Raw genomic sequence first — 25151 nt, forward strand, 5'->3', positions numbered from 1 at the left:
AACTGTGCCGCACCGCACGTGGGGGGAACTGTGCCGGCCTCGTATCGACGTTCGCTCACGTCGCGCTCCCAGAATTCAAGGGCCAGCGTTACTAAGTCTTGACGCCGGCCCTAGAGCGGGACGTGCGTGAACATCAGGGGGGGGCCTCCATGTCCATTTTGCTTGGGGCCCCCAAATTCCTTCGAACGGCCCTGCCTGTATTTGGACTCCTCATAGAGACACACAAACAATAGCTGTAGGAACAAAAATATACACAGTTTTTAACCAATGTATATTAGAAATATACATATAATGGTATTATCTACATTATATAACAAGTTTTTGTTGACGACAGGTACACTTCAAAGCATGCCTTCAGATCCCACAGAAAAAAAAAATCCTGACCATGTACATCTCATTTTTAGACCTCTGTCACCTATATTTATTATAAAATCCCTCTTTTCATTAGCTTACAGTTTTAGAAATCCTTTAAGGAGAAGGGGGCGTGTCCCTCCCTTGTGGTGGGAGGTGATTGGTGTCTGCTCATGCAGCCTTGTCCATGAGTCATCTCTTGTCCATAACCCATGGACAAGCCTGATACTGCTGCAGGACTGGTTAGTGTCCCAATAGGTATCAAGACCCTTAGTGGTGGGATTTTCTGGAGCCGTTTTATTAACTATTCAACAGTGCCCATATAAGGTATGGAAATCCTGCTATAGGTGTTAAAGCATGGTATTTATAAATGTTTTCTTTTCATGTATGCCAGTTAAAGAATATTTGTTTGTTTTTTATAGAAAGACAAAGAACTATTGGGGGACATTCAGGGAGATGAGGATCTGAGCAGGTATGCAATAGAATAAAATAGATATATAGTTGGCTGTATACATAAGGTCTGCCATATACGCTCTTGGCTGACAGCTATATCTAACCTATAAATATGCATGCACCTGATGAAACAAATCTCCTGCAGGAACAAATTTTTGGCATGTTGAAATCCAGCACTAATCTAATGTGTTTGGCAAGCTGAACGTACTTTTCTCTGTAGATGATAGCAGATAATTGCACTATTATTAACTATTTGTTCTATATTGCAGAGTTATTTACCTTCTTCAACCATACCCTGTAGATTTCAGTTCAAGAATGCTGTATGCAATAGCGACCTCAACAACATCTGTAAGACCTGTAGTTTTAATTGCTCTTGTTATGCTTTGACTTTAAATTCATCTTATTCAGTCGTATGATGCAAAGTTAAGGCACAGTTCTGGAATAGTTATACCTAGATATTTTTTACAAAAGGAAATTGCATTTCACTGAAATAATTGACTTCTTCTTGTAACTGGCATAATGTACTTTGTGTTAAAGGAAAACTTTCAGCCTATTCACCCACACTAAACCCAATACACTTGGTTATAGTGTGGGTGAACAGGGGGCAGTGGAGAACTTTTCCCTTCATTGAAAGGAAATAATACAGTTTTTCCTTTCTCATGTTATTGCTGACATTCTTGTCAAATTTCAATACTTGTTTTACTGCACTAATTTGTTTTTGAATGTTATCTTTATAGAATTAGAAGGTATAAATCCTAATTTGCTTTGACTTCAGAGCTTTCTGACATACTGTTGTCAGACAGCAACTGGACACTAGCAGAGCTTAGAAGTGTCAGGGGATACATAAAAGATAATACCATTTACAGAATTACAGAGTAAATATGGTTTGCCGTCAAGGGAGATTTTTGGGTATCTTAGAATTAAACATTTTTTTTAGAAATTAACAAACCTACCCCATGCTATTGCTCACAGATTCTGATTTTATTTTTAAATAATGTAAAATCAAAAGGAATACGGCAAGTTCCAACATGTGGGCCCATATTTAGCATGGGAAAGAGATCTCTCTCAAACATATAAAGAACAGGAATGGACCTATGCATTCAAATTAGCCCACTTATCATTAACAGCAGTTCCACATATAGAGGCTATAGTTAAAACCAATTTAAGGGGGGCGTGGTTTGCTATGCCGGCGTGAGGACGTGCATTCTCGGAGCTCCGGTCCTAAACCCCCTGTTCTGCCCGAAAACCCTGTCTTAACCTATGGGGAACCAAAAAAAGAAACAGCGGAGACAGTCTAGGACCCGACCATCCTCTCCTCAGAGGGATTTGCGGGGTTACTTCACCAGATCTCAGCCTCCAAGAAGTGCCTCCCTGCCTCCTGCGCAGCCCGGCAAGATGGCGGCTCCTTCCTCATCCCTGCCAGCCTCGGAGCACTGCCCTGCTAGAGACCAGCCCACTCCTCCCCCGGCTGGGCGCCCGACACATACCTCACCGGAGCTTTCAGAAGTCCGGAGGCCTCCGACCTCATCCTCCTGGTCGCCGGAGGCTGCCGCTGCCCTGCTGCTCCAGGCCGAGGCGCCTTCTTCTAGGCCGCAATGGAAGGACCCTGGAGCTGTCTGCGCTGCGCCTGCCGCGCGCACGCCCCGGACCCCGCCGCCTCAGTCCACCGAGGGCGGCGAAGAGACCGTGGCCGCACCATCAGCTGCCGGACAGGTGAGACTGTGCCCCTCTCCACCAACTGACCCAGGGGACCCCCTGTCCGGCCACCAAACAGCGGCATCCCCGCCAGTGACTGCCGGTCATCAGCTCCCCCCTGCGGTCTCTCCCCCCCTGCAGAAAACTCCTGTCCCGTCGGGGTCTCCATCTTGGGCACAGCAGCCCCCTGCCTCATTGGTGGTGGGCCCTCCTGCACCCTCAGTGGGGGGACTGATTTTGGGACCACCCCACCTGCCAACAGACTGGCCCCCACATCCTGGCTCCTGCTCCTCTCCCTTGGTGGCCTTCTATGCGGTGCCTCAGTCGGGCCCCTCTTCCCTACCAGGGTCCACCTCCTCATCACCACAGTGGTCCTCGGGAACCTCCTGGGGTCTCTCAGCTCACTGCTCCCCAGCCACCATCCTTGAGACTGATCTGACACTCCTCCGTGGCCAGCCACTATCTGTAGGGACTGCACCCATGGCCTCCATGCTTCCCGCTGACCTACCCCTGAGCCTACGGGGTACGCCACCAGAGTTCCGGACCCCCTCTCCGGGTCCCACGGATTTGCCACCTGTCCTGGGACTGTCTGCTTCCTGTATCCCCCCCACTCCAGCCTCGGAGACTGACCGACCACTGACACTGGCCGACCTGCGCTCTCTGATTTCTTCCTTACCTACCAGGGAAGATTTTTCCTCTATGGCTAAACAAATGGTGGCGGAATGCAAACAGGAGTTTGCCCAACTCCGTTCTACAGTTGCCACGTTATCGGCCAGAATGGACACTGTCTCCTCTGCTCAGGACTCTTCTTCGGCCGCCATTCAATCTCTCAAGGTGACGGTCCAACAGCACAGTGATCAACTTTTCCATTTGCAGCAGCACCTGGACGACGTTGAAAACCGCAACAGGCGGAATAACATTCGCATACGGGGCTTGCCTGAGGCGGTCGGCCCTGATGAATTGCATCCTGCTCTGCTCACGATTTTCAATGACCTACTAGGCCGGCCCGTGGACACCCATATTGAGCTCGACAGAGCCCATAGGGCCCTGCGGCCCCCCTCGCCGGATGATCATCGTCCCAGAGACGTTATTTGTCGGATACATTTCTATACCATCAAAGAGGACATCATGAAGCAATCACGCTCCCGCCGCCGGATCTACTATAAAGACGTGGAAATTCAACTGTTTCCTGATTTATCCCGCCACACCCTGGCGCAACGTGCTACACTTCGTCCCCTGCTGGAGGAGCTCCGAGGAAGGGGCCTGTTATACCGTTGGGGCTTCCCCTTTGCCCTCACGGTTCGTAAAGATGGCAAGGCCTACACCTTACGTTCCCCGGCTGATCTCCCGAGTTTTCTTAAGGACTTGGACGTTCCCCCCCTCTCCTTGGCTGACTGGCCCACACTAGCTCCTCAGGCCCCCAGGCGCCCCATGCACAGGTCGCCACAGTCATCTTCCAAACTGACCCGGCCGGGTCTCCCGCCTCGGGACTCCAGACGTCAACGCCTGGTCACCAGATGGGAATCTGTCCATGCCCCCTCCCGAGCAGGCCCCTTCCCCGCCACCTGAGCCTTATTTCTGCCTTTAGGCCTTGATCACACATTGCTTGTATGCCCTTAAGGCTTGTTTTTGATGCTGTTAACATGTTGTTTTCTCATTCCATAGGACCGTGCCATTTGCAGCCTCTTCCTTCTACTGCCCCCCCCCCCCCCCCCCGCTGTTAACTGTGTCCTTGTTTTGGTACTCTCTCCCTACGCTATCATTTATATGTACTGTTTCCCCATTCTCCATCTGCCCTGGATCATAGTCCCTACTCTTTGATAGAGGTTTTCTTGTCATTTTGTACTCCTCATGTGCGTCTAGGGGGGTGCCGGCTCCGGCCTCCTCTTCTGTCTGTTTGCATTCCACGCTACCCCAGTAGGTTGAAACTGTCAGGGGATATCTCCCCGACGTAGGTTTCCTTGGTCTAGGACCGTCCTCTATGTAGATTGTGCTGCAGCGGATTATATTCTGCTGCTACGTGCCTTCTTGGTGTTCCTCTTTGACTCCCTCCCCCCCCCCCCTCACTTTCTCCCTCTCTCAGTTAGTCCTCTACTCTTGCTCATCCCTGTGTTTCTATCTTGTCTTTTTGGAGGAAGGAGCCAGCGGGTGAGCGCCCCCCCTTCCTTCGTGCCTACCCATGGCGGATCTCAATCTAGCTTCTTTCAACGCGAAGGGTCTCAACACGCCAGCAAAACGCACGCAGATTCTACATCATCTTCATAAACATAAGGTACATATCGCTTGCTTTCAGGAAACCCATTTTAAGACGGCCCACGCTCCCACACTTAAAAACAGGCATTTCCCAATATGGTTTTGCGCCAACAACCCGGAGGCCCGTACTAAAGGGGTCGCGATTGCCATCCACCGATCCCTTGCCCACCAGGTCCTTAACGTTGTGCTTGATCCGCATGCCAGGTATCTCATCCTGACCCTATCGGTCGGGGGCGCCCCGCTTACAATTGTCAATGTGTACGCCCCTAACCAGGGCCAGGTCGGTTTCTTGGTGGAGCTTATTGACCGGCTGTTGCCTATGGTCTCGGGGACTGTGGTCCTGTGCGGGGACCTGAACATGACTCTGGATCCCACTCTGGATAATTCCCTGGGTCGCTCTAGCCTGTCTTATAGCGCCATTAAGCGTGTGAAGCGTGCTTTTGGTCTCTTACAATTGCATGATATCTGGCGTTTGCACCACCCTACTGACAAGGACTATAGTTTTTTCTCCTCCCCGCACGGGTCCTATAGTCGCATTGACCATATCCTAGTTCCGCATAGCGCACTGCCCTGGGCGAGCTCCTCCTCCATTGGAAGCATATTGTGGTCGGATCATGCTCCGGTGTTTTGCTCCTTACGCTTGCCCACCCTGACCCGGTCCACCTGGTCCTGGAAATTGAATGAGTCTCTATTGTTAGACCCCCTGTGCATGTCTGATCTGACCACAACTGTTTCCTCGTTTGTAGACGATCATAGTGCTGACTCTACTGCTCCTTTTTATCAATGGGAGGCGCTCAAATGTGTTTTGCGTGGTGTCCTCATCAAACACGGCTCCCGGTTAAAACGAGGTAGAGCCCTTGCCCTTCAGAAAGCCCTTCACTTAGTCTCCTCGCTAGAACTTTCCCATAAGCGCTCGCTTTCCCCAACGGTCCTCAGAGAACTGCAGCTTGCTAGGCTAGAGGTTAAGCGCCTCCTGGAGGCGTCCTGGGGTCGCTGGCTACAGGTGGGTCGCAGCAGATTCTATGAGTTTGGCAACAAAAGCGGCCGCATGCTGGCCAGGGCGCTGCGCGCTAAAATAGCCCAGACTCATATCCCGACCGTACGCTCCCCTACCGGTAACGTGGTGCATACCACCCCTGACATTGCTTCCTCTTTTCTTGACTTCTTCTCAGACCTGTACAACCTCCCTCACTCGCCCGACCCTCCCCCTCCACAGTCCTCGCCTTTCCCGTCCCTGCCCCTGGAAGAGGTGGAAGCCCTCGAGGCCCCCTTCACCTCGGAAGAGTTAGCCGCAGTAGTTCGTGATCTCCCCGGCGGGAAGAGTCCTGGCCCAGATGGCTTCACGGCTAGATTCTATAAGACCCTTCTAGACGCCCTCTCCCCTCTTCTGCTTCGGGCCTTTAACTCTATCTCCACATCGCACCCTATCCCCCCCGCCTCTTTGCTGGCACATATAGTTGTTATCCCCAAACCCGGAAAAGACCCCCAGGTCTGTGGTAGTTACCGCCCCATTTCCTTACTAAATGTAGACCTAAAGATTTACGCCAAATTGCTGGCGATTCGCCTGAATTCCGTTCTCCCTTCCCTAATCCATCTTGACCAAGTCGGCTTTGTGCCGGGGAGGGAAGCCAGGGACAACACGATCAAGACTATTGATCTGATCCACTACGCTCAGTCTTCTAAACTGCCTGTAATGATACTCTCCCTTGACGCCGAGAAGGCTTTCGATCGTGTTTCCTGGTCCTCCCTGGCGCAGACCCTACGTCACATTGGCCTTGGCCCTGTTTTCACCTCTAAAGTACTGGCCCTTTACAGTTCCCCCGCAGCCCGCCTGAAGATTAACGGCTCTCTGTCTGACCCCTTTCCCATACGCAACGGCACTCGTCAAGGTTGCCCCCTCTCCCCCCTACTGTATGTCCTGGTGATGGAACACCTTCTTGCCGACATCAGAGCCGATCCCAACATTAAGGGAATCTCCATCGGAGGCCGAGAATATAAATGCTCGGCCTTTGCCGATGATCTCCTGGTCTATCTCTCGAACCCTGTTACCTCCTTACCTAATCTTATGTCTCGAATTCGAGATTTTGGTGCCTGGTCTAATTTTAAAATTAATCTTTCTAAATCAGAGGCCCTCAATGTTTCGTTGCCAGGACATGCAGTGGACTCTCTCCGTTCAGCTTTTCCCTTTACGTGGCCCTCCAGGGGTATCACATACCTGGGTATGAAAGTGCCCTCCGATCTGTCCCTTCTGTTCCCTCTTAACTTTTCTCCTCTTCTCGCGCAATTTAAGCGGGACCTGGCCGCCTGGGATAGACGAGAATTTTCCTGGTTTGGAAGAATTAGCATTTTAAAAATGAACCTCTTACCCAGGCTGTTATATCTGCTACAAACCGTACCCATTCATCTCCCCTCCTCCTACTGGCGTGCTCTCCAACGCTGCTTCGGTTTGTTCGTCTGGTCATCGGCTAGACCCCGCTTGAACCGTCTCCTCCTTTCCAGGCCTAAACTGTCGGGTGGAGCGGGCCTGCCGGATTGCCGTTTATATTTCTTAGCCTGTGTACATGCACGGGTCCTTGACTGGACGCACAACACCGAATCCAAGCAATGGGTACGCATGGCCCAGGACCTATGCACCAAGGCCTTATCCACCCTCCCCTGGACCTGGTCACCTGCTTCTCTGACTGCCTTTCCTACATCCTACTGCACTCGCCACACTTTGGCCTCCCTACACTCTGTGCGTGGGAACAGTAGCTTGGTTGACCGCATGGGCCCCCTCCTCCCAGTCACTGACCATCCTGACTTCCCACCTGGAGCCTCCTCTGCTGGCCCCTTTTTTGGGGCTACTCGGTCTGCCCCCTTGCGCTTTAGACACATCCTAGCAGCGCGCCACCTGAAACCCTTGGAAGTTTTGTTGGAGGAGTACCCTTCCTCTACCAGGGCCCCCTTTGCCTATCTGCAGTTACGCCATTTCTATTCCTCCATCCCCGCCCATTTTGACTTACATAGGGACCCACGGCCCTTTGAGCGCCTTTGCCTGGCCTCGTCGTACCCACGCCACTCCATCTCCGTTCTTTATGAACTTTTGCAGTCCCAGCGCTCGCATGCTGTGCCTGCTTACTGCACGGCTTGGGAGGCTGAACTGGGAATGTCGTTCTCTCCTGAAGCCTGGGCCAAATGCTTCTTTTTGACCCATAAGGCGGTGGTGGCCACCAAAGCCCAGGAGACTTGCTACAAAATTCTCACTCGCTGGTACCGTGTCCCAGCGATGCTTCACCGCTGGTATCCCTCGGTCCCCAGTGTGTGTTGGAGATGCGGTGTGGAGGAGGGTACCATGACGCACATCTGGTGGAGCTGCTCCAAACTCGTCCCCTTCTGGCAATCGGTCCTCCGGGTTGTTCAAGAAGTCACTGGGATCTGTGTCCCCCCCACTCCTGCTGCTGCCCTACTGTTTATGTTCTCCATGGCGCAGGCCAAATACAAGAAGTCTCTGGCGAGGCACCTCCTTCAGGCCGCGAAAGCAGTGATACCCCGAAAGTGGCGGTCTGTTGACCCCCCTACGTTGGACGAATGGATGGCGGAAGTTGCCAACTCACGTCAGATGGAGGAATTGATGTCGGTTCATCCTGATGACGCTGTGCGTGTTGAGACCACTTGGCTCCCATGGGTACAGTTTTGTTCCTCCCAGAGATGCAGATCCCTGTGATTTCCCTCTCATTGGGTTCCCGTATCAATTCTACTCCCTGCATCCATGCTGATGTGACACCCGCTGGTTCCTGGCTCCTTTTCTCCCCCCCCTCCCCCGTTCCCTCCCCCCCCTCCCTCTTTTTTCTTCTTCTCAGTCCCTCTCCTTTTCTAGCCAACCCTTGTCTGTATGCCCCTCTTTTACTGCTCAGAACCTGACCCCTTACCTTTTCCTCCTTCCATGGCCCTTTTCCCTTTTCTGTTGTCTCTTGTTGTTTCCCACACAACACCGTTTATATCTGTTCGCTTTCTTTCTCTTTGGTACTTCCACTGGCGCACCTATTGTTGATTTCAGGTTCCTCATTTGGACTCATACCCGACCTATCTAGATAACCCTGGCCCTTGTGCCTGGGACGTTATATGCTGCTCCTGATTGACTGTTTGTTGCACTACTTATTGTGGAATTTACCACTTGCTGTTCTTATTCGATATATGACATGTCATGTGTTTATGCACTGTTTAGCTGCTGTCCATTGGGCCTACCTTGGCCACCGGACTCCTTTCTCTTTTATAAGTTTGTTTATCCTGTGACTCATTTATTGCTTGTAATGCTTCTTTTATCACTTTCAATAAAACCCTTTTTTGAATTTGAAAAAAAAAAAAAAAAAACAATTTAAGGTGGTGTTACTCCCCTGATAGGCTCCATAAGATATCCTCGGTGAATTCGGAAACATGTTGGCGAAACTGCGGGGGGACAGGATCCCTTATACATATTTTATGGCAATGCCTGATGACACATGTCTTTTGGCATAAAGTAGAACTACTACTAGCAAACATCACCCGCATTGCAAGTAAATTGACACCACAAAAAGCATTGTTATTATTACAAATGCAAATATACCCGGTAAAGATGCGACCTTTGGTATGTAAGATTCTAGTGGTGGCAAAGCTAGTTCTTTGTAGATACTCAAGGCAAGCACAGATTCCTGAAGTGAGTGAAATAATAAACACGATACAACACTGTTATATATTAGAGGAAATAATAGCGATTGGAAACAATCAGAGTATACCCTTTTATAAAAAAAATGGGAACTATGGAAGATATTTAGGGGAGAAATGGGAAATCTACAATAGACAGGAAATATTGCAAAAATATATAAAAAGAGAGAGTTAATGTACAAGAAAACACATTATGGAAATAAAAGAGAGAAGGATATAGAAGGGGGCACCACGGGTTGGGAGATGGATATAATTGACGGGTGGAAGGGTATAGTATAAATTTATGTAAGTATGTGATGAATTTATGTACATGGAATATGTATACTAACTGTATATGATGGAAACAATCTATAAAAAGAGAAATATTTAAAAAAAGTGTCTGGGGATTTGTGCCTGGTGACATACTTATGCAAGAAATCTGTTAACCTGTTTAGTGTGCTGCTGTAGGATGACCAGGGAAGTATATATATTTGGGTTCAAATATGATTACTTTATGAGAAAAGTTGCATTGTGTTGAAGTTCTTGTCCTGTGACTTGACATGCAGCGATAATCCCTGTGTATATAATAATCTTTGTCTTTTTACAGCCTATTGGGGATAACAAATTGACTTTTGCTCACAGAAGTCGAGCTCTTCAATGTTTGATCCACTTGGCTGACACAGAGACTGTGGTCTCACTTGTGAAAAAGCCTATTGACCAAGTAAAGTAAGTAAACAGAATACACTTTTCTCCAGTTATGCATATGACAGCTCAGTTAAAATACCTGTAACAAACCCAAATTAATGTAATGCTGCTATCACTTGCATTGAGGATGGTGGGGGGGGAAGAACATTGAGAGGTTGTGACTTTCGGCTATAATGGAAAAAACTAGCTATATATTACTTTCTCGGTCGCTCTTCATTGGGGGACACCGAACTGATGGGTATATGCTCCTGCCACTAGGAGGCGCTGACACTAGGAAAAAGAAAAGTCGGCTCCTCCCTGGCAGGATATACCCGCCCTCCTGCAGTGAGGTAACCAGTTTTTTCTAGTGTCACTTAGGTAGACACACAGGTCTGGAGCTCCAGACCTGGTCTTTTTATTATTTTCTAGTTAGGGCTGTTTAGTTAGATTCTTTACTCCTTTTTATTTCCTTTTTCAGGCGGGGCAACAGGAGCATGGCGCTGCCTGTTTCCCCATATGCGGCTAAGGGGCACGGGACATTGATGAATGCACCGTCAACCCCTTCCCGCCAACGGCCACCGCTTGGAGGTTATACCCTGGGTCCGGGTTTCCCACTGCCCCTGCTCGCACCGCTATCTGTATGACGCAGCGTGGCCATAAGCTGGTTGAATACGCCTGAGGTGAGTATAAGAAGCTGGCGTCTGCAGGTGAGTAGGTACCCCCCCCCCCCCTTCCTCTCCTCTCCTCAAAAGAAAGGGGTCTTGGTCTTTTATTGGGGTCTTTATATGTGGGGGCTGTGTTTTTTCGGTACTGAGGGCAGCCGCCGGCACCTGCAGCCGCTCCCTCCAGCGGGTGTGAGGGGAATACGACTACTCATCTCTGGCCCCTCTTCCCCCCCCCCCCCCCTGCTAAACAGGGGACTCGGTCTTTTATGTTGGGCCTTTTTTGTGTGGGGGCTTTTTCTCCGTACACTGAGGGCAGCTGCCGGCCCCTTGCAGCGGTTCCCTCAAGCGTGTGTGGGGAGATTATGGGTACTGGGTGCGGGGGTCAGGCGGCACAGGACTCCACTTTCCTTCTCCCCGTGCCCGCGCCTCATCTTTCACTTCATAGCGGGTTATCTCCCGCGGCCGGTCTCCTTCTCTTAGCGGAGCTTAGCTCCGCCCCTTCATCGGCGGGTTGGCATAGCAGAGCAGCTCCGCCGACCTCCATGAGCAGCGGACCTGCTGGAACCCCCCTCCACCCGGCCTGTTTCCCTACTTATCCCCTGAGCAGTGAGCGGTTTAGCAGGCGTTTCAAGCGCACTGCTCCGCCGTCGCTGCTGCGGGGGCGGCCACATTATAGAGTGTCTGAGAGACGCCTACCGTCTCGCACACTCTTCAGTGTAAAAAAATGAATAAAATTGAATTTTTAACCTATTGCCAGGGGCTCTTGCTCCCCCTGGTGGAAGTATCACGCTACTACAGCCTTAGTTGGCCATGTGTGAGCTGCTTCTATTTTTTCATGCAGCCTGGAGAGGGAGTTTGCCGCTCTCTTGTGGCCAAAATTGGGATTGCACCTAAACTTCGCTTATGGATTGGCCGGTCGGCGAATTTTGCAGACCTGGAGTCTGCATTCAGGGCTGTTGTCCTTGTTCAGTCACCATGGTTGGAGACCTTATATAAGCTTTCGTGAGCTCCTTATGGTATACCTCTGGCACCCCTGTTTCTCCTTGGTTGCCCGTCGGGGTGCAAACTTGCACACCTGTAGCAGGTTGTAATACCAGGGATGCGTGGTCCCTTGAAACCTATCTGAGCTATATCCAACATGTCCTGACGGCCACTCCGGTCGCCTTGGGGTTTTTTCTTATCTGTCATGTCTGCCGGCCACCCATCCTGGGGTGTTCTTAGCATACTATTGCCCCCCTCTCCACAGGCTATGCATCTAGTGCTCCGGATCCTCTCACTCAGTGCTAGGTTCCGGGGCAATATCCCTGTGTGGACAGGGTTTACAACCTCGTATCCGTGGGTACCTCTCTGCTGGTGCGAGGTGTCCGAAGGCAGAACCTTCTTTACTGGGAACCATACCAGTTAGTCAGACAGGGGTCTGCATGGTCTTCTCTGCCACCTGGCATCCACCCGTCCCACTTCACTCGATAGTGGTATCCGTGTTTAGAGTTCCGGTACCTAACTGATGTGCGAGGTGTCCGATGACATGTCTCGTTTCTGCTCCGGACCTATACCAATAAGCCAGACAGTGCTCTGAATGGTTTCCTCTGCCTTCAGGACCCATACCAGTAAGCCGGACAGTGGTCTGCATGGTTTCCTCTGCCTTGTCACACAACTCACGGTGGTTGTGTTGGTGGCTGCAGTTCCGATACCCCACTGCATGAGTGCGGCATATGGAGAACTGGCCCAATGTGCCTTCAGGACCCATACCAGTAACCCAGACAGTGGTCTGCATGGTTCCTCTGCCTTGCCCCACGGCTCACGGTGGTTGTGTCTGTGGCTGCAGTTCCGATACCCCACTGTTGGGTGCGGTATATGGAGAACTGACCGGATGCGTCTTCAGGAACCATACCAGTATCCAGTCAGTGGTCTGCATGGTTTCCTTTGCCGTCTGTCACCTGTTTTACGGCTGATGTATCTGTGCCTGCAGTTCCGCTATTTCCCCCCCGCTGGGTGGGATATGTGGAGAACTGCCCTGACGTGCCTTAAGGACTCTAAGGCTCGCTATCTCCTACGGACCTATCCAGGAAGCCAGACAGTAGTCTGCATGGTTTCCTTCATTGCGTGTCACGCAATTCACGGCTGACGCATCTATGAGTGGAGTTCTGGTTCCTCACTGCTGAGTGAGTTGCCGATGTTATAATTAGTTGTTTTCTGTGGCTCACTGCCTGTAAGCCAGACAGAGGTCTGCATGGCTGCCTACACCATCTGTCATAACTCAAACGGCTGCGGTGTCCACGTCTGGAGTTCCAGTCTTTTCCTACTGGGCAAGGTACAGATGGGACGCATGGCTGTCTTCTGTGCGTCCATGCCAGTAGGCCAGACAGGGGTCTGCATGGTTGCCTACACCACCGGTCATACACCAAAGTGCTGATGTATCTGCACCCAGGATTCTAGTTCCTTGCTAATGAGCGAGGTGCCGATGGTATGCATAGTTGTTTTCGGTGGAGCCATGCCAGTGGGCCAGATGGTGTCTGCATGGGGGCCTGTCTGTCATAATTCCAGTGACTGCTGTATGTGCGGCTTGAGTTCTGGTACCTCACTTCCTGGGTGAGGTGCTGATGGGAGGCATCGTTGTCTGCTTTGGATTCCAGTCGGCCACACTCTGGCCGGCATGGTTTTCTACATCGCCTGTCCTACATCATACAGCTGGTGTATCGGCTTCGGCGGCCGGAATCCGGTACTTCACTGTTGAGCGAGGTGCCCATGAAGTGGCTCAACTTCATGGTCCTATACATGGTAGCCAGGTAATGGTCTGCAGGGTTTTCTGCACCACCTGTTACGCGTCGCTTGGCTGATGTCCCTGCGACTGAATTTCCGGTACCTCACTACTGTACGGGGTTTCGGATGAATTCACTCGCTGTTCCCTAGGGACCCTTGCCGGTAAGCCAGACAAATGTCTGCATATCTTCTTCTGCCGGCAGTGATACGGCAGTTGTTTTTGCGGCTGGAGTTCCTATACTCCACTGTTTGGTGTGTATTTTGGCCCTGTCCTAGAGTGTCTCACGGACGCTCTACTAGATGTCAGGGATGCTCTCCGCTGGTTCCATCTCTCTCTCAGAGGGCGGGGTTTCTTGGCCTTCCCACCTTTCCACCCTCGGGTCATCTATCTGGCATTCTCTCTCTGTGGACGTTAGTTCACCACTGTCATGGTAGTTTACATGTGAGTCGCTCCGTGTTGGCTCGCGTGTCTTGTACATTACGCTACAGACTGTTTATGGGGTTACCTGCTTGGTCAGGTCCCTCTCTGTATGCCTACTACTCTGTCTAAAGGCTGGTATCTCTCTCTCTCCACTGTTTCCGTGTGCGGGACCCGACATGGCCATGGTCTCCTTGCCACGTGGCCAGACTGTCCGCTTGGTGTTTTTTTTCTTGGTGCTTTTTTCTTCTTGCGGCAACAGTAACATCGCTCCGTTTTCCTTCTTGAGTTGCACTGTTGGTCGGCTGGGGCAGTTCTCCCTTTCTGCTGCTCCCTTGGAGGTCTGTGTTTTCTCAGTGTCTGCAGTCTTGGTATGTCACTGTTTTTTCGTGGGGTCCCCAGGTCTGTGTTCCCACATATGCTGGGACCGCTTTGTTGGAGTAGAGCTCTCCTTCCTTTGGCTTGGTTCTTCCAGCGGTTCCGTGGCAGGTTCCCCTGCTCTGACATGGGGCCTGCGGGGGCGTCTGTCGGTTTCAGCCCCTCCATGTTCTTCCGGGTGTTCCTTCCCGGGTCCCTGTTCAGAGTGCCTCGGGTGCCTACTGGTCACTGTCTGGAATGGCCCTCAGCACGTCTTGTATTTGTTGCCCAGCTTCAGTGGGCGGGGTTCCTGATCCTTCTTGGGTCGCAAGGTGGCTCCTCCATGCAGCGAGGGCTGCCGCTGGAGCCTGGGGGTTTCGTTCACCCTGTCTTTGCTTTCCCTGCTCCTCAGACCTGGGTCCTCTGAGGGGGCCTATTTTATTTTCCTGAAGTGCATTCCTCAGGGTTTTCCTACCTGGGCTTGTGTGCTTCTGTCCATTTCACAGCCTGGTGCTCTCCATAGTGGGGGCGTGTCCTTCTTCCTTTTGGTTTGTGTCGATTGTACTGCATTGACACCACAGTTCTGGAGTATGCCTTCCTATGCCCAGACCCTGGGAGTCCCAACTAGGTCCTCATTGATTCTCCCTCCATTCCAGTTCTGTCGGGACCTTCTTAAGGCTGCTCTGGTCTACCGGACGATTGTGATCTATCACTGTTGGTCCCCTTGTTGGGACTCTGTCCTTCGACGCTGCGGTGTACCTTCCTTTCAGGCAGTTTTCCGATTCCTTGAGTCTTGGCGATGGTCCAGATCTTGGACATTGTAGTGGCCTGGCCCCGACTCCTCCTCGATACGTTCGTCGGGGTGGTATTCTGTTCTGCGCCCTTTCACTTCCTTTGGGCAGTTTTCGCCGAGAGAGTTTTTTGCAGACATCTGTTCCCCTTTTCCTTATTTCTTGTCTCTCTATGGCCTGGGTGCCTTGGGTTTCTACAGAGGACGGATTTTCACTTCTCGTCCGGGTCCATCTTTTCTGGGACGGGAGATCTTCTGGGGCTCATGTTTTGGGCCTGGGGTGTCTCCAACCTGGGGGCTCGTCCGCTGGCCTTGCGGTCATATGAGTCCAGTCGGGGCTGTCTCTTTTTCACTGGTGGTTGTATTTTTCCCACCCTAGGGGACTGCTTTGGTATATCCCATCATTTTGGTGTCCCCCAATGAACAGCGACCGAGAAAAGGAGATTTTTTTGTACTCACCGTAAAATCTCTTTCTGGTAACTTTCATTGGGGGACACCGCACCCACCCATTTCTTCTGCATTCTGTTTCTTGGGTTCTCCGGGATTCCTTCGGGGGTCTTTGGACGTAATTCCTTGTTGGTTTCTCCTACTACTTTGTGACAAAACTGGTTACCTCACTGCAGGAGGGTGGGTATATCCTGCCAGGGAGGAGCTGACTTTTCTTTTTCCTAGTGTCAGCGCCTCCTAGTGGCAGGAGCATATACCCATCAGTTCGGTGTCCCCCAATGAAAGCTACAAGGAAGAGATTTTACGATTAGTACAAAAAATCTCCTTTTTTCAGTTAGTATTCAGCTAGTTTTTCAGTGACTGTCTTGACTGACTTCTGCTATTTGTAACTATTAAAGGACAACTGCAGTCAAATACACTTATCCCCTATCACATATTGAAAAATAAAAAAGCTATAGGGGTCAGAAGAGAACATTTTTAAACATACAAATTTTCATACAAAAAGTTATAATTTTTTTAACAGAAGTAAAACTAAATCCAACCTTTATAAGTCGGGTATCATTTTGAATCGTATGGACCAACAGAATAAAGATAAGGTGTCACAAAATTGTGTTTTTGTTTTTTTCAATTTTGCCCGACAAATATAATTTTTCTGGTTTCGCCGTAGATTTTGTGGTAAACTTATTGAGGTAATTACAAAGTAATACTGGTGGCGGGAAAAAAAAACCCTCATATAGGTCTCTAGGTCAAGAATTGAAAGCTTTGATTTATAGATGGTGAGGAGGAAAAAACGAAAGTGCAAAAATGAAAAAAAAAACTGGTCCTTAATTGGTTAAACTAGTGGGCTATTGCATCTTTTACAGAACCTTAAAGGAGATATATCATACTAAAAAAACATATCCCCTATCCGAAGAATAGAGGAAAAATTTTAGATTGCTAGGAGTCCAACCCCCCCCCCCAATGATCTCTTGTGGCGCCCGACATCTCTGTCTATTTTTGGCTCACTCATAGAGATGTTATGGAGGGGGGCTACCGATTTGTGCGGGAGTTGTGATGAGCCGCTCCTAGGTAGAGCCAGGGAGATTGTACGGGAGGTGGGGATAAGGAATACGTTTTTCAGCTTGATACCTCTCCTTTAATGATTTTTTTAAAGTGGAATAAGTAATGACCGCACAACAGAGTAAACAGATTGATAGACCATGAGATACTGAGAACACAGCAAAACTAATAGACGTCATGGAGCCCTATCCTAAAAAATTAACTTTTGAAATTGTAAACTATTGTTTATAAAAGATAAATAAAATAAAAAAGATGAGATAATGATGACTTTTCCACAAGCAAATATCTAGATAATTAAATGATTTTTACAAATGTTTTGTATATAAAGTTTAGAATCACTGCTTTCACATTGATATCTTATATAGGTATTACCTCAAATGTTGCATCTATCTATCAGAATTTGAAATCTTAAACATTCCATACACTCTTGAGTCGTTCCATACCAGTGCAAAAGAGGGAATGATTAAAGGCCTATGGAAGAACCACAGCCATGAAGCTAGGGTGAGTGTGAAGAAATGTAAGGGGTATTTGTGAAGTGCTATGTGTGGTGATCATTTGTAGCCCTGCATCTAATACTAAACACAGGCGAGTATTCAGACCCCACCTATACAGTAGAATCGGCTTCTCTTCTTGCTCTGTGTTTCTGTAAGAGAGACCGGCCCATAAACTCAAGTTACGATAATGTGTATGTCATGCAAAACAGAGCTGAAAAAGATTGTGCTAAGCACACACTTTTTCCGACTTGTTCAACGTTTCTGTGACTTAAAATTTTTTATATAATGACTGTACCCATTAAAAGGCAGTTATACATGCTGATTTTTGTGTTCATGTGATTTTTATTTATTCTATTTACTTCCAGATAAATCCCAACCCCCCCAACTTTTTCTACTTTCTGTGTATGCCGGCGTATTGAACTGCGCTTTATCAAGTTAGGCGCCGTAACGCTTGTCTGCTATGCCCCCACGAAAAGGGTATATGCTGCATATGAGTCAGGCTTCCTTTCAGACATCAGTCCATTTCTAAGGGACAGATTACCTGTGTGTTCCTTGAGAAACCCCAACATCATGGGGGGGAAACGCGTCAGAACGAATGGCATAAACTGTAAAGTTTTTCTTTTTCTTATGAGGTGTTGTTTTTGGTAATCTAATCTGATTATTTTGGTGAGTGGATGTGACTACACACATTATTTCCTTTGTGGTGAATATTAGTTAATCATTAGATGTCACTAGGATTGGTGTTTCTCTGTGGCAGTTACTGTTACATTGGGTCAAGGATAAATAACCTAATGTAGGTTTGATATGCTTAACCCACCTGAGTACAGGAAAGATAATCGGATGGTGGTGTGTCACGATTGTTTTTCAAATTTGCAATTATGAGAGATTTTAATCTATATATAAAGAGTGATTTTTATCTAAACAAGGGTCATTAAAGGAAATCTGCAGCAAAAGACAACTTATCCCCTATCCACAGGATAGGGGATAAGTGTCTGATCGTAGGGGTCTGACCGCTGGGACACAATCCGCGATCTCCTGCATGGGGCCACAGCATTCATGTAGTTCTATGGGAGAGGCGGGTAGGCAGCATTCGTGCTTCTCCGCCTCTCCCAAAGAACTGTATGTGGGGGCATACCGTCGACCTCAGAGAGGTCGACGCTACGCGCATTAGCCGCTCATATAGAGCTGCAATGCATGGCCCCGTTTGGGAGATGAGACACTTATCCCTTATCCTGTGGATAGGGGATAAGTTGTCTTTTGCTGCAGATGTCCTTTAAGGGCTGTGAGAATAACTTGATAATTTTACCTTTTGAATTATATTCTTGGTGCTGTGAAAGGCATTTTTCATCCACAAAATGGATAAAAATGGCACAGGTTAAATTTTTTAAATAAAAAAAGACATAATGTGAGTGTAAAATATGCTTTCATTAAAAGCTGCTTGTAATTGTGTTGTATTAAAGGGATTTTATACATTAAATATAATCACTGTTTAAATTGTATTTGACTTTTTTAGGCAGTAAGATTGGTAACAGAACTTAGTTTAGAATACCAGGTTTATGACCCTCAACTCTGGAGTGGATTATTACAAAAGTTGCTTGGATTTAACATGGTAAGCTGGTACATAATAGGTCTAAATGTGTAAATGCTTATATTCTTCATATGCACAAATCCCACATTAAGGGTTCTAATATATGGAAGATAATTATTTTTATAATGGCAATAAACATATATACTGCAACTTATTTTAACTTCGAAACTGCTCAAAATATGTTTCTAAAATAAAGGACTAAGAAAATATTTGATAGAAAGCTGGTTGCTAAATTGTAAAATAGTTTTTATCCTAAGAAAAATATTAGTTTTATAAAAATGTATATAGAAACATGAACATTGTCGATTATATATAAAACTAGCAAGTATTTACAGTGAAACTTCTTTGAGCCAACCTCCCAAATATACACAAAAAGGTGGTGTTTTAATAGGATGGTCCTCTCAAAGAAAAAAGGATACAGAATGCAGGTTAAGTGATCATAAGAGAGCCAAAATGATGTCCTTTATCATATGTTAAATTACTGGTCCCCAGCATGGTTTGTTCTCTCATTCTCTGTCCCCAGCATGGTTTGTTCTCTCATTCTCTGTCCCCAGCATGGTTTGTTCTCTCATTCTCTGTCCCCAGCATGGTTTGTTCTCTCATTCTCTGTCTCCAGCATGGTTTGTTCTCTCATTCTCTGTCCCCAGTATGGTTTGTTCTCTCATTCTCTGTCCCCAGAATGGTTTGTTCTCTCATTCTCTGTCCCCAGCATGGTTTGTTCTCTCATTCTCTGTCCCCAGAATGGTTTGTTCTCTCATTCTCTGTCCCCAGCATGGTTTGTTCTCTCATTCTCTGTCCCCAGCATGGTTTGTTCTCTCATTCTCTGTCCCCAGCATGGTTTGTTCTCTCATTCTCTGTCCCCAGCATGGTTTGTTCTCTCATTCTCTGTCCCCAGCATGGTTTGTTCTCTCATTCTCTGTCCCCAGCATGGTTTGTTCTCTCATTCTCTGTCCCCAGCATGGTTTGTTCTCTCATTCTCTGTCCCCAGAATGGTTTGTTCTCTCATTCTCGGTCCCCATCATGGTTTGTTCTCTCATTCTCTGTCCCCAGCATGGTTTGTTCTCTCATTTCCTGTCCCCAACATCACTTCCCATCTCATTCCTAGCATGGCTCCCCATCTCGTTCCTTGTCCCAAGCATGTAGTCTTCTCTCATTCTTGGTCCCTAGCATGGCTCCCCATCTCATTCCTTGTCCCCAGCATGTAGTCTTCTCTCATTCTTGGTCCCTAGCATTGCTCTCCATCTCATTCTTGACTCCCACACATGGACTACAATCTCATTTTTGATCCCAGCATGGCTCCCACTCTTATTCCAGCCCGCATGGCTCCCACTCTATTTCCAGACCCTTGTACGACTCCTCTTCTCATTTCTGGTACCCCAGCATGGCTTCTCTCCCCATTGCAGCATGACTTAGAAAGCACCTTTTCCATCTGACAGCTTCCGGCTTCCTATCCAGTGACATGTGTTGGTGCTGGAAATGGTCCTCATCCTGCTTTATCAGCTCCAATAATGTGGCACGATGATGGAAGCATCTCTACCTTGATGTCCTTCAAGTTTCCTCCTCCACCTTGCTTCAGTTTGGTGATGCAGCTCAGAGAAGATCTTCTTCCAGATAATTCAGAGTGCATTTGAGTCCAATGTGTTGTCTATTCAAAGGGGTTCCAGCTGAAAAACTGCCTAAAAAAGTGGTCTTTGGTCAGCTAAAGGGGTGGTCTGTATAATTGGCAGCTTCCATAGACTATAATGGGAGAAAAGCGGTCACAGATGTCTAAAACGAGGGATGGTCTTCTCAGGAGATTTATCTCTCTCTCTCTCTCAATCTATATTTCTTTTTCTAGATGTCTTACCTCAGGAAAGTGTTGGTAGCTATCACCAGTATTCACTGCCTTTGGGAGGTATGTATCTTGGCTTTGTTAGTTATTATATGAAAGTAGTTTTCCAATGGTCATATTGACTGCACTTTGAAAGTTGGGTTTTGTTTACAGGTGCCAAACTTCAGCAGAGCATGGCGTAGTGTTGTACTGGCACCATTTGCTTGCGGTATGTGGAAATTAATATCATCAACAGCTTTGCATGTTGTTATTGTTGCTGTCTGAAATTTGTTTTTGTTTTTTAGCTTCCTGTCCCCCAAGCCCCTCACAGCTTAAAGAATGCTACCAGTCCTTCCTGGTGTTGTTAAAGTGAGTAAAATAGAAATGCATCTACTAAGGAAACCGCACAACACCTTTTGCTTAATTTTTTTGTTAAAATGTTGTTAAGCTATCAAAAAAGTAAGAAAATATGCCTAGTAATAAGTGCTTATATTTCATTAGGCTTTATTGTGTTAATATACTAGATTACTGAATGTAGTGTCTGTTTTTTTAAATACATGAGTAAAGCAAATCTTTAAAAAATTAACGCCTACTCTCTTTATTAACAATGCAGCATTGTCACAAGAAATTATATAATCCAAATGTACTGACCACAATGTTAAATGTTTTTTTTTTCCATCATGCAAAATGATTGCATATGCCGAAGTGGCTGGAAACCACTACATTTGTTTCAGAGAGGCTCTCCCAGACACCTACTGTACAAGGAACAGTAGCAACACTTTATTTAAAAGAGAATGTGTCACCTAATATTTTTCTTTGAAATAGATTTCACATTTTTATCTTTTTATGTAATGTTTTTTGTAGATTTTTTTTTAATTTGTTAGGAAATATAAAAACTTAATTTGTTCTCCCACTATTGAGGGAACGAACATAAATATGTGGAGAAGACAAGCAACCTGTAAATTGGCTCCTGCAAATTTGGCCTTGCCCCTCCCTGCTGGTGACCTCACACCTCCCTTGCTAAAGTTTTTTCAAGCGCTGTGCACTGCAATTTTGTTCATACCTACGCGGTGATAAAATACAATAATGTACTTTTTACCCCTTAAGCTCTCCTGGAATTGAGATTTTTGGCTTAGGTTTTCTTTCTCCTCCTCTTCTAAGAGCATATTTTTGGCAGGACAATTTTTTATTTATTTTTTTTTATTTTTTTTTAGTTTTTACCCCTATTTTACCATATGATGTATTACAAAGCCTGAAAAATTATTTTATCCGATCATATGATCTTATCTGTCCATATGATAATACTAACAGACACCAAATGTGTATACTTTTTGTTTCCTTACTATGAAAAAAATAAAAGAAACGTAAAAAAAAAAAATCTGTATTAGGCTAGGTTTCCACAATTTATTTTTTTTTTTTGCCAAAACTCCAATAAAAATGCCCATTGGTGAAAAAAATGCTGCAGACAGATGTTAGCTGCTATTCAATAGGGAACTGCAAAATGCCATATCCACTTGGCGTTTTTCAGTTTGGCTTTTTTTGTTTTTTTTAATCCTTTTGGCGTTTTTCAGCTATTTTTGGCTCTTTTGCAGTTTTTCAAAAACGACCTCTTGTTGAGACTTAGGCGTTTTTTAACCGGTTAACGACCATGGACGTTTATACTCGTCCATGTGCCGTTAACCGCGTATGGCGCGGGCTCCTGACTCAAGCCCGGGCGGCCCCTAGCTGATTCTTGTAGCAATTGCTGCGGCCGGCTATTAACCCTTTAGATCGCAGCTGTCAAATCTGACAGCGGCGCCTAAAGGTGCCTTTATTCCGTCCCTGGTGGCCCACTGGGGTGGATCGCGGGGACGATCCACTGCTGAGGTAGCCGGAGGGCTTACCTCTCCTTCCACGGCAGCTTCTGCAATGAAAATGAAAAAGCCTGGCAGGACCAGGCTTTATCAATCGAGCGCAGAGAATACAGATCAATGTGGTTTTATGGAACCACATTGGTCTGTATGAGGAATCAAATGATTCATCCTAAAAGTCCCCTAAAGGGACTAAAAGTGTAAAAAAAAGTTTTAAAAACACACACATTAACACCTTCCTTATTAAAAAACTAAATCATCCCCCTTTTCCCAAATTCCATATAAAAAATATATACACATAATAAAAATAAACATATGTGGTATCGCCAAGTGCGTAAGTGTCCGAACTATAAAAATATATTGTTAATTAAACCGCACGGTCAATGGCGTACGTGCAAAAAAAAATTCCAAAGTCCAAAATAGCGTATTTTTGATCACTTTTTATACCATAAAAAATGAATAAAATGCGATCAAAAACTCTGATCAAAACAAAAATGGTACCAATAAAAACTTCATATCACAAGGGGAGGAGTGGGAGGGCGTGGGGGGTAAGATGGCCTTATGCTATAGGAGTCTGGCCGTGTATATGTATGTTTATTTAACTACGCAGGAATATTTTACTTGAGCTTCTGCCTTGTATTACTTGCATATAGCAGTTCACTGTTACCCTATGGATTTATTATTGTTTCTCCCTTCCCTTTTTTTTTTTTTTTTTTTTTCTTGTTGTTTTTCTTTATTATTTTGAGTTACGGCTGTTATGGCCTCTGTTACTGGTTTTGCTGAACTGATATGTCTGTACACTGACTTTGTGCAACAATAAAGCTTCATGGTTTGATTGTTAAAAAACTTCATATCACGGTGCAAAATATGAGCCCTCATACAGCCCCGTATGCAAAAAATTTAAAAAGTTATAGGGGTCAGAAGAGGACAATTTTAAATGTATACATTTTCCTGCATGTAGTAATGATTTTTTCCAGAAGTACGACAAAATCAAACCTATATAAGTAGGGTATCATCTTAATAGTAAGTAGAATTGGTGGCACAAAAAATAAGTAATCATTTTTTAGGTGCAAAATTTAAAGGGTTATGATTTTTAAAAGGTAAGGAGGCAAAAATGAAAGTGCAAAAAACAGAAAAACACTTGGTCCTTAAATGGTAACAAAAAAAAAAGACGTTTTATATGTTTTATTTGTGCTTAAAAAAGCTCAAGAGAACATTTTCCCCCATCTCATACACAGACCACACAAGCCCAAACAGCCTGGAGTGCTGAGGGGGCGGTGTCCAGCCTCATCCAATCATAGTTCCTCTCACACTCCCTCCCCCCCCTTCCCTCAGCACTCCGGGCTGCAATTCCTGTGTTTGGGCTTCGGTCCAAAGTCTGTGTATGAGATGGGGGACAATGTGCTCTTGAGCTTTTTTAAGCACAAATAAAACAGAAAATTTCATTTTATTTTGAAACAATGTATATTAGAAATATTTTTTATTTACCTTAAGTAATGCAATAGCAAAAATTAGTTTTAATGAGAGTTACCATTTAAGGGGTTTAGGAAAATCTTGGCAGTTTCCTCCCATAGTCTATGGGAGTGAAAAAACGCCATGTGGGTTTTAACTTTGGCGTTTTTGCTGGCGTTTTTATTCTTTTTTTGGTCTACCTTTAAAAAGTGATGGAAATACCTTTTTTTTTATAAAATTTCATAGGGTACTGTTAAAAAAAATAAATAAGATACGGTAGTGATGGAAAAAATTGTATTTAACGACATTTATCTTTTTTATAACGAAATTTGGATACATTTTTAAACAGTGACTAAAAATGTAGCTGACAATAATAAAAATGTAGTGTGTGTGTGTGTGTGTTTTTCCCTTTTTTATAATTTTTTATTTTATTTTTTGGGTAGTAGTACTACTCCCAGCAAGGAACACACTGTACTACCTTAAAAAAAAAAAAATTAAAATAGAAAAAAGGGAAACACACACACTTTATTAACTAATTTAAATTTCACTATAAAAAATTTTTTTTCTTTAAATACATTTTTTTCCCATCCCTACTGCATGTTTTCGGTACCCAACAAATTTAGAAAAAAACTGCCAAAGGGGCCACAAATGCAATTTCCACTCAAAGGCAAAAACGCCAGAAAACTGCCAAAACTTAGGAAAAACCTGTGGCAGTTTTTCTGTTGCGTTTCCGTACTATTAGTAAATTAAAACATTATTATTTGTTAGTAAACAAGCTATTGAAAAATACCCTTCGGTTACATTGTTGAATTTTAAGATGTAAAATATTTGTTTGTTCTATGTATATTTGTCTTGCCATTACTGCAGCTTGTGGTAGAACATATATGACTCTTAATTTTTTAAATTTATTTTTTTAACTGCTTAAGGTGCCCTGTTCTTGCTGATCTGGACCTTGTAGGAATCGCTAAACAATATGCCCAGATTGATCTTCCAGCATTTACTTTGGGTTGTCTTTTGCTAATCCCATATGTGGACAAAAGAGAACAACAAATTCAGGTAATTTATCAAAGATGAACAATCAGAAACCTAATATGTGCTGCTTTTGTAATACAGTAGTTGATAAACCATTATTTTCCATGAGCTGTTACATTTTTATGCATAGTATGTGCGTGTTTGTCCAATTTGGCTCACAGTGAAGGACCTGTGGTGGCAGTCATGGGACTTTAAAATCGAAAAGACAAAATTTTAAGACATAATTCAGTGTCCAGAAACTGTTAACTCAGCTTTTGTCTGAATGGCACTTTTCTGGATATATGTGATAATATATATATATTTATATATATATATATATATATATATATATATA

At 45.9% G+C, this 25151-nt stretch overlaps 1 protein-coding gene across 1 annotated transcript in view; it reads left to right on the plus strand.

Annotated features, from left to right (window-relative positions):
- KNTC1 (kinetochore associated 1) overlaps positions 1 to 25151 on the plus strand; it is a 242213-nt gene that overhangs the window by 185968 nt on the left and 31094 nt on the right. Inside the window, exons 52-60 of the mRNA XM_056535369.1 lie at positions 774 to 823; positions 1074 to 1152; positions 10019 to 10137; positions 16957 to 17092; positions 18599 to 18694; positions 20511 to 20567; positions 20658 to 20712; positions 20789 to 20852; positions 24712 to 24841. Coding sequence (XP_056391344.1) covers positions 774 to 823; positions 1074 to 1152; positions 10019 to 10137; positions 16957 to 17092; positions 18599 to 18694; positions 20511 to 20567; positions 20658 to 20712; positions 20789 to 20852; positions 24712 to 24841 — 786 coding nt within the window. The remainder of the gene's footprint in view (positions 1 to 773; positions 824 to 1073; positions 1153 to 10018; positions 10138 to 16956; positions 17093 to 18598; positions 18695 to 20510; positions 20568 to 20657; positions 20713 to 20788; positions 20853 to 24711; positions 24842 to 25151) is intronic.

This window comes from Hyla sarda, chromosome 1 (assembly GCF_029499605.1).
Source record: "Hyla sarda isolate aHylSar1 chromosome 1, aHylSar1.hap1, whole genome shotgun sequence".
Lineage (NCBI taxonomy): Eukaryota > Metazoa > Chordata > Amphibia > Anura > Hylidae > Hyla > Hyla sarda.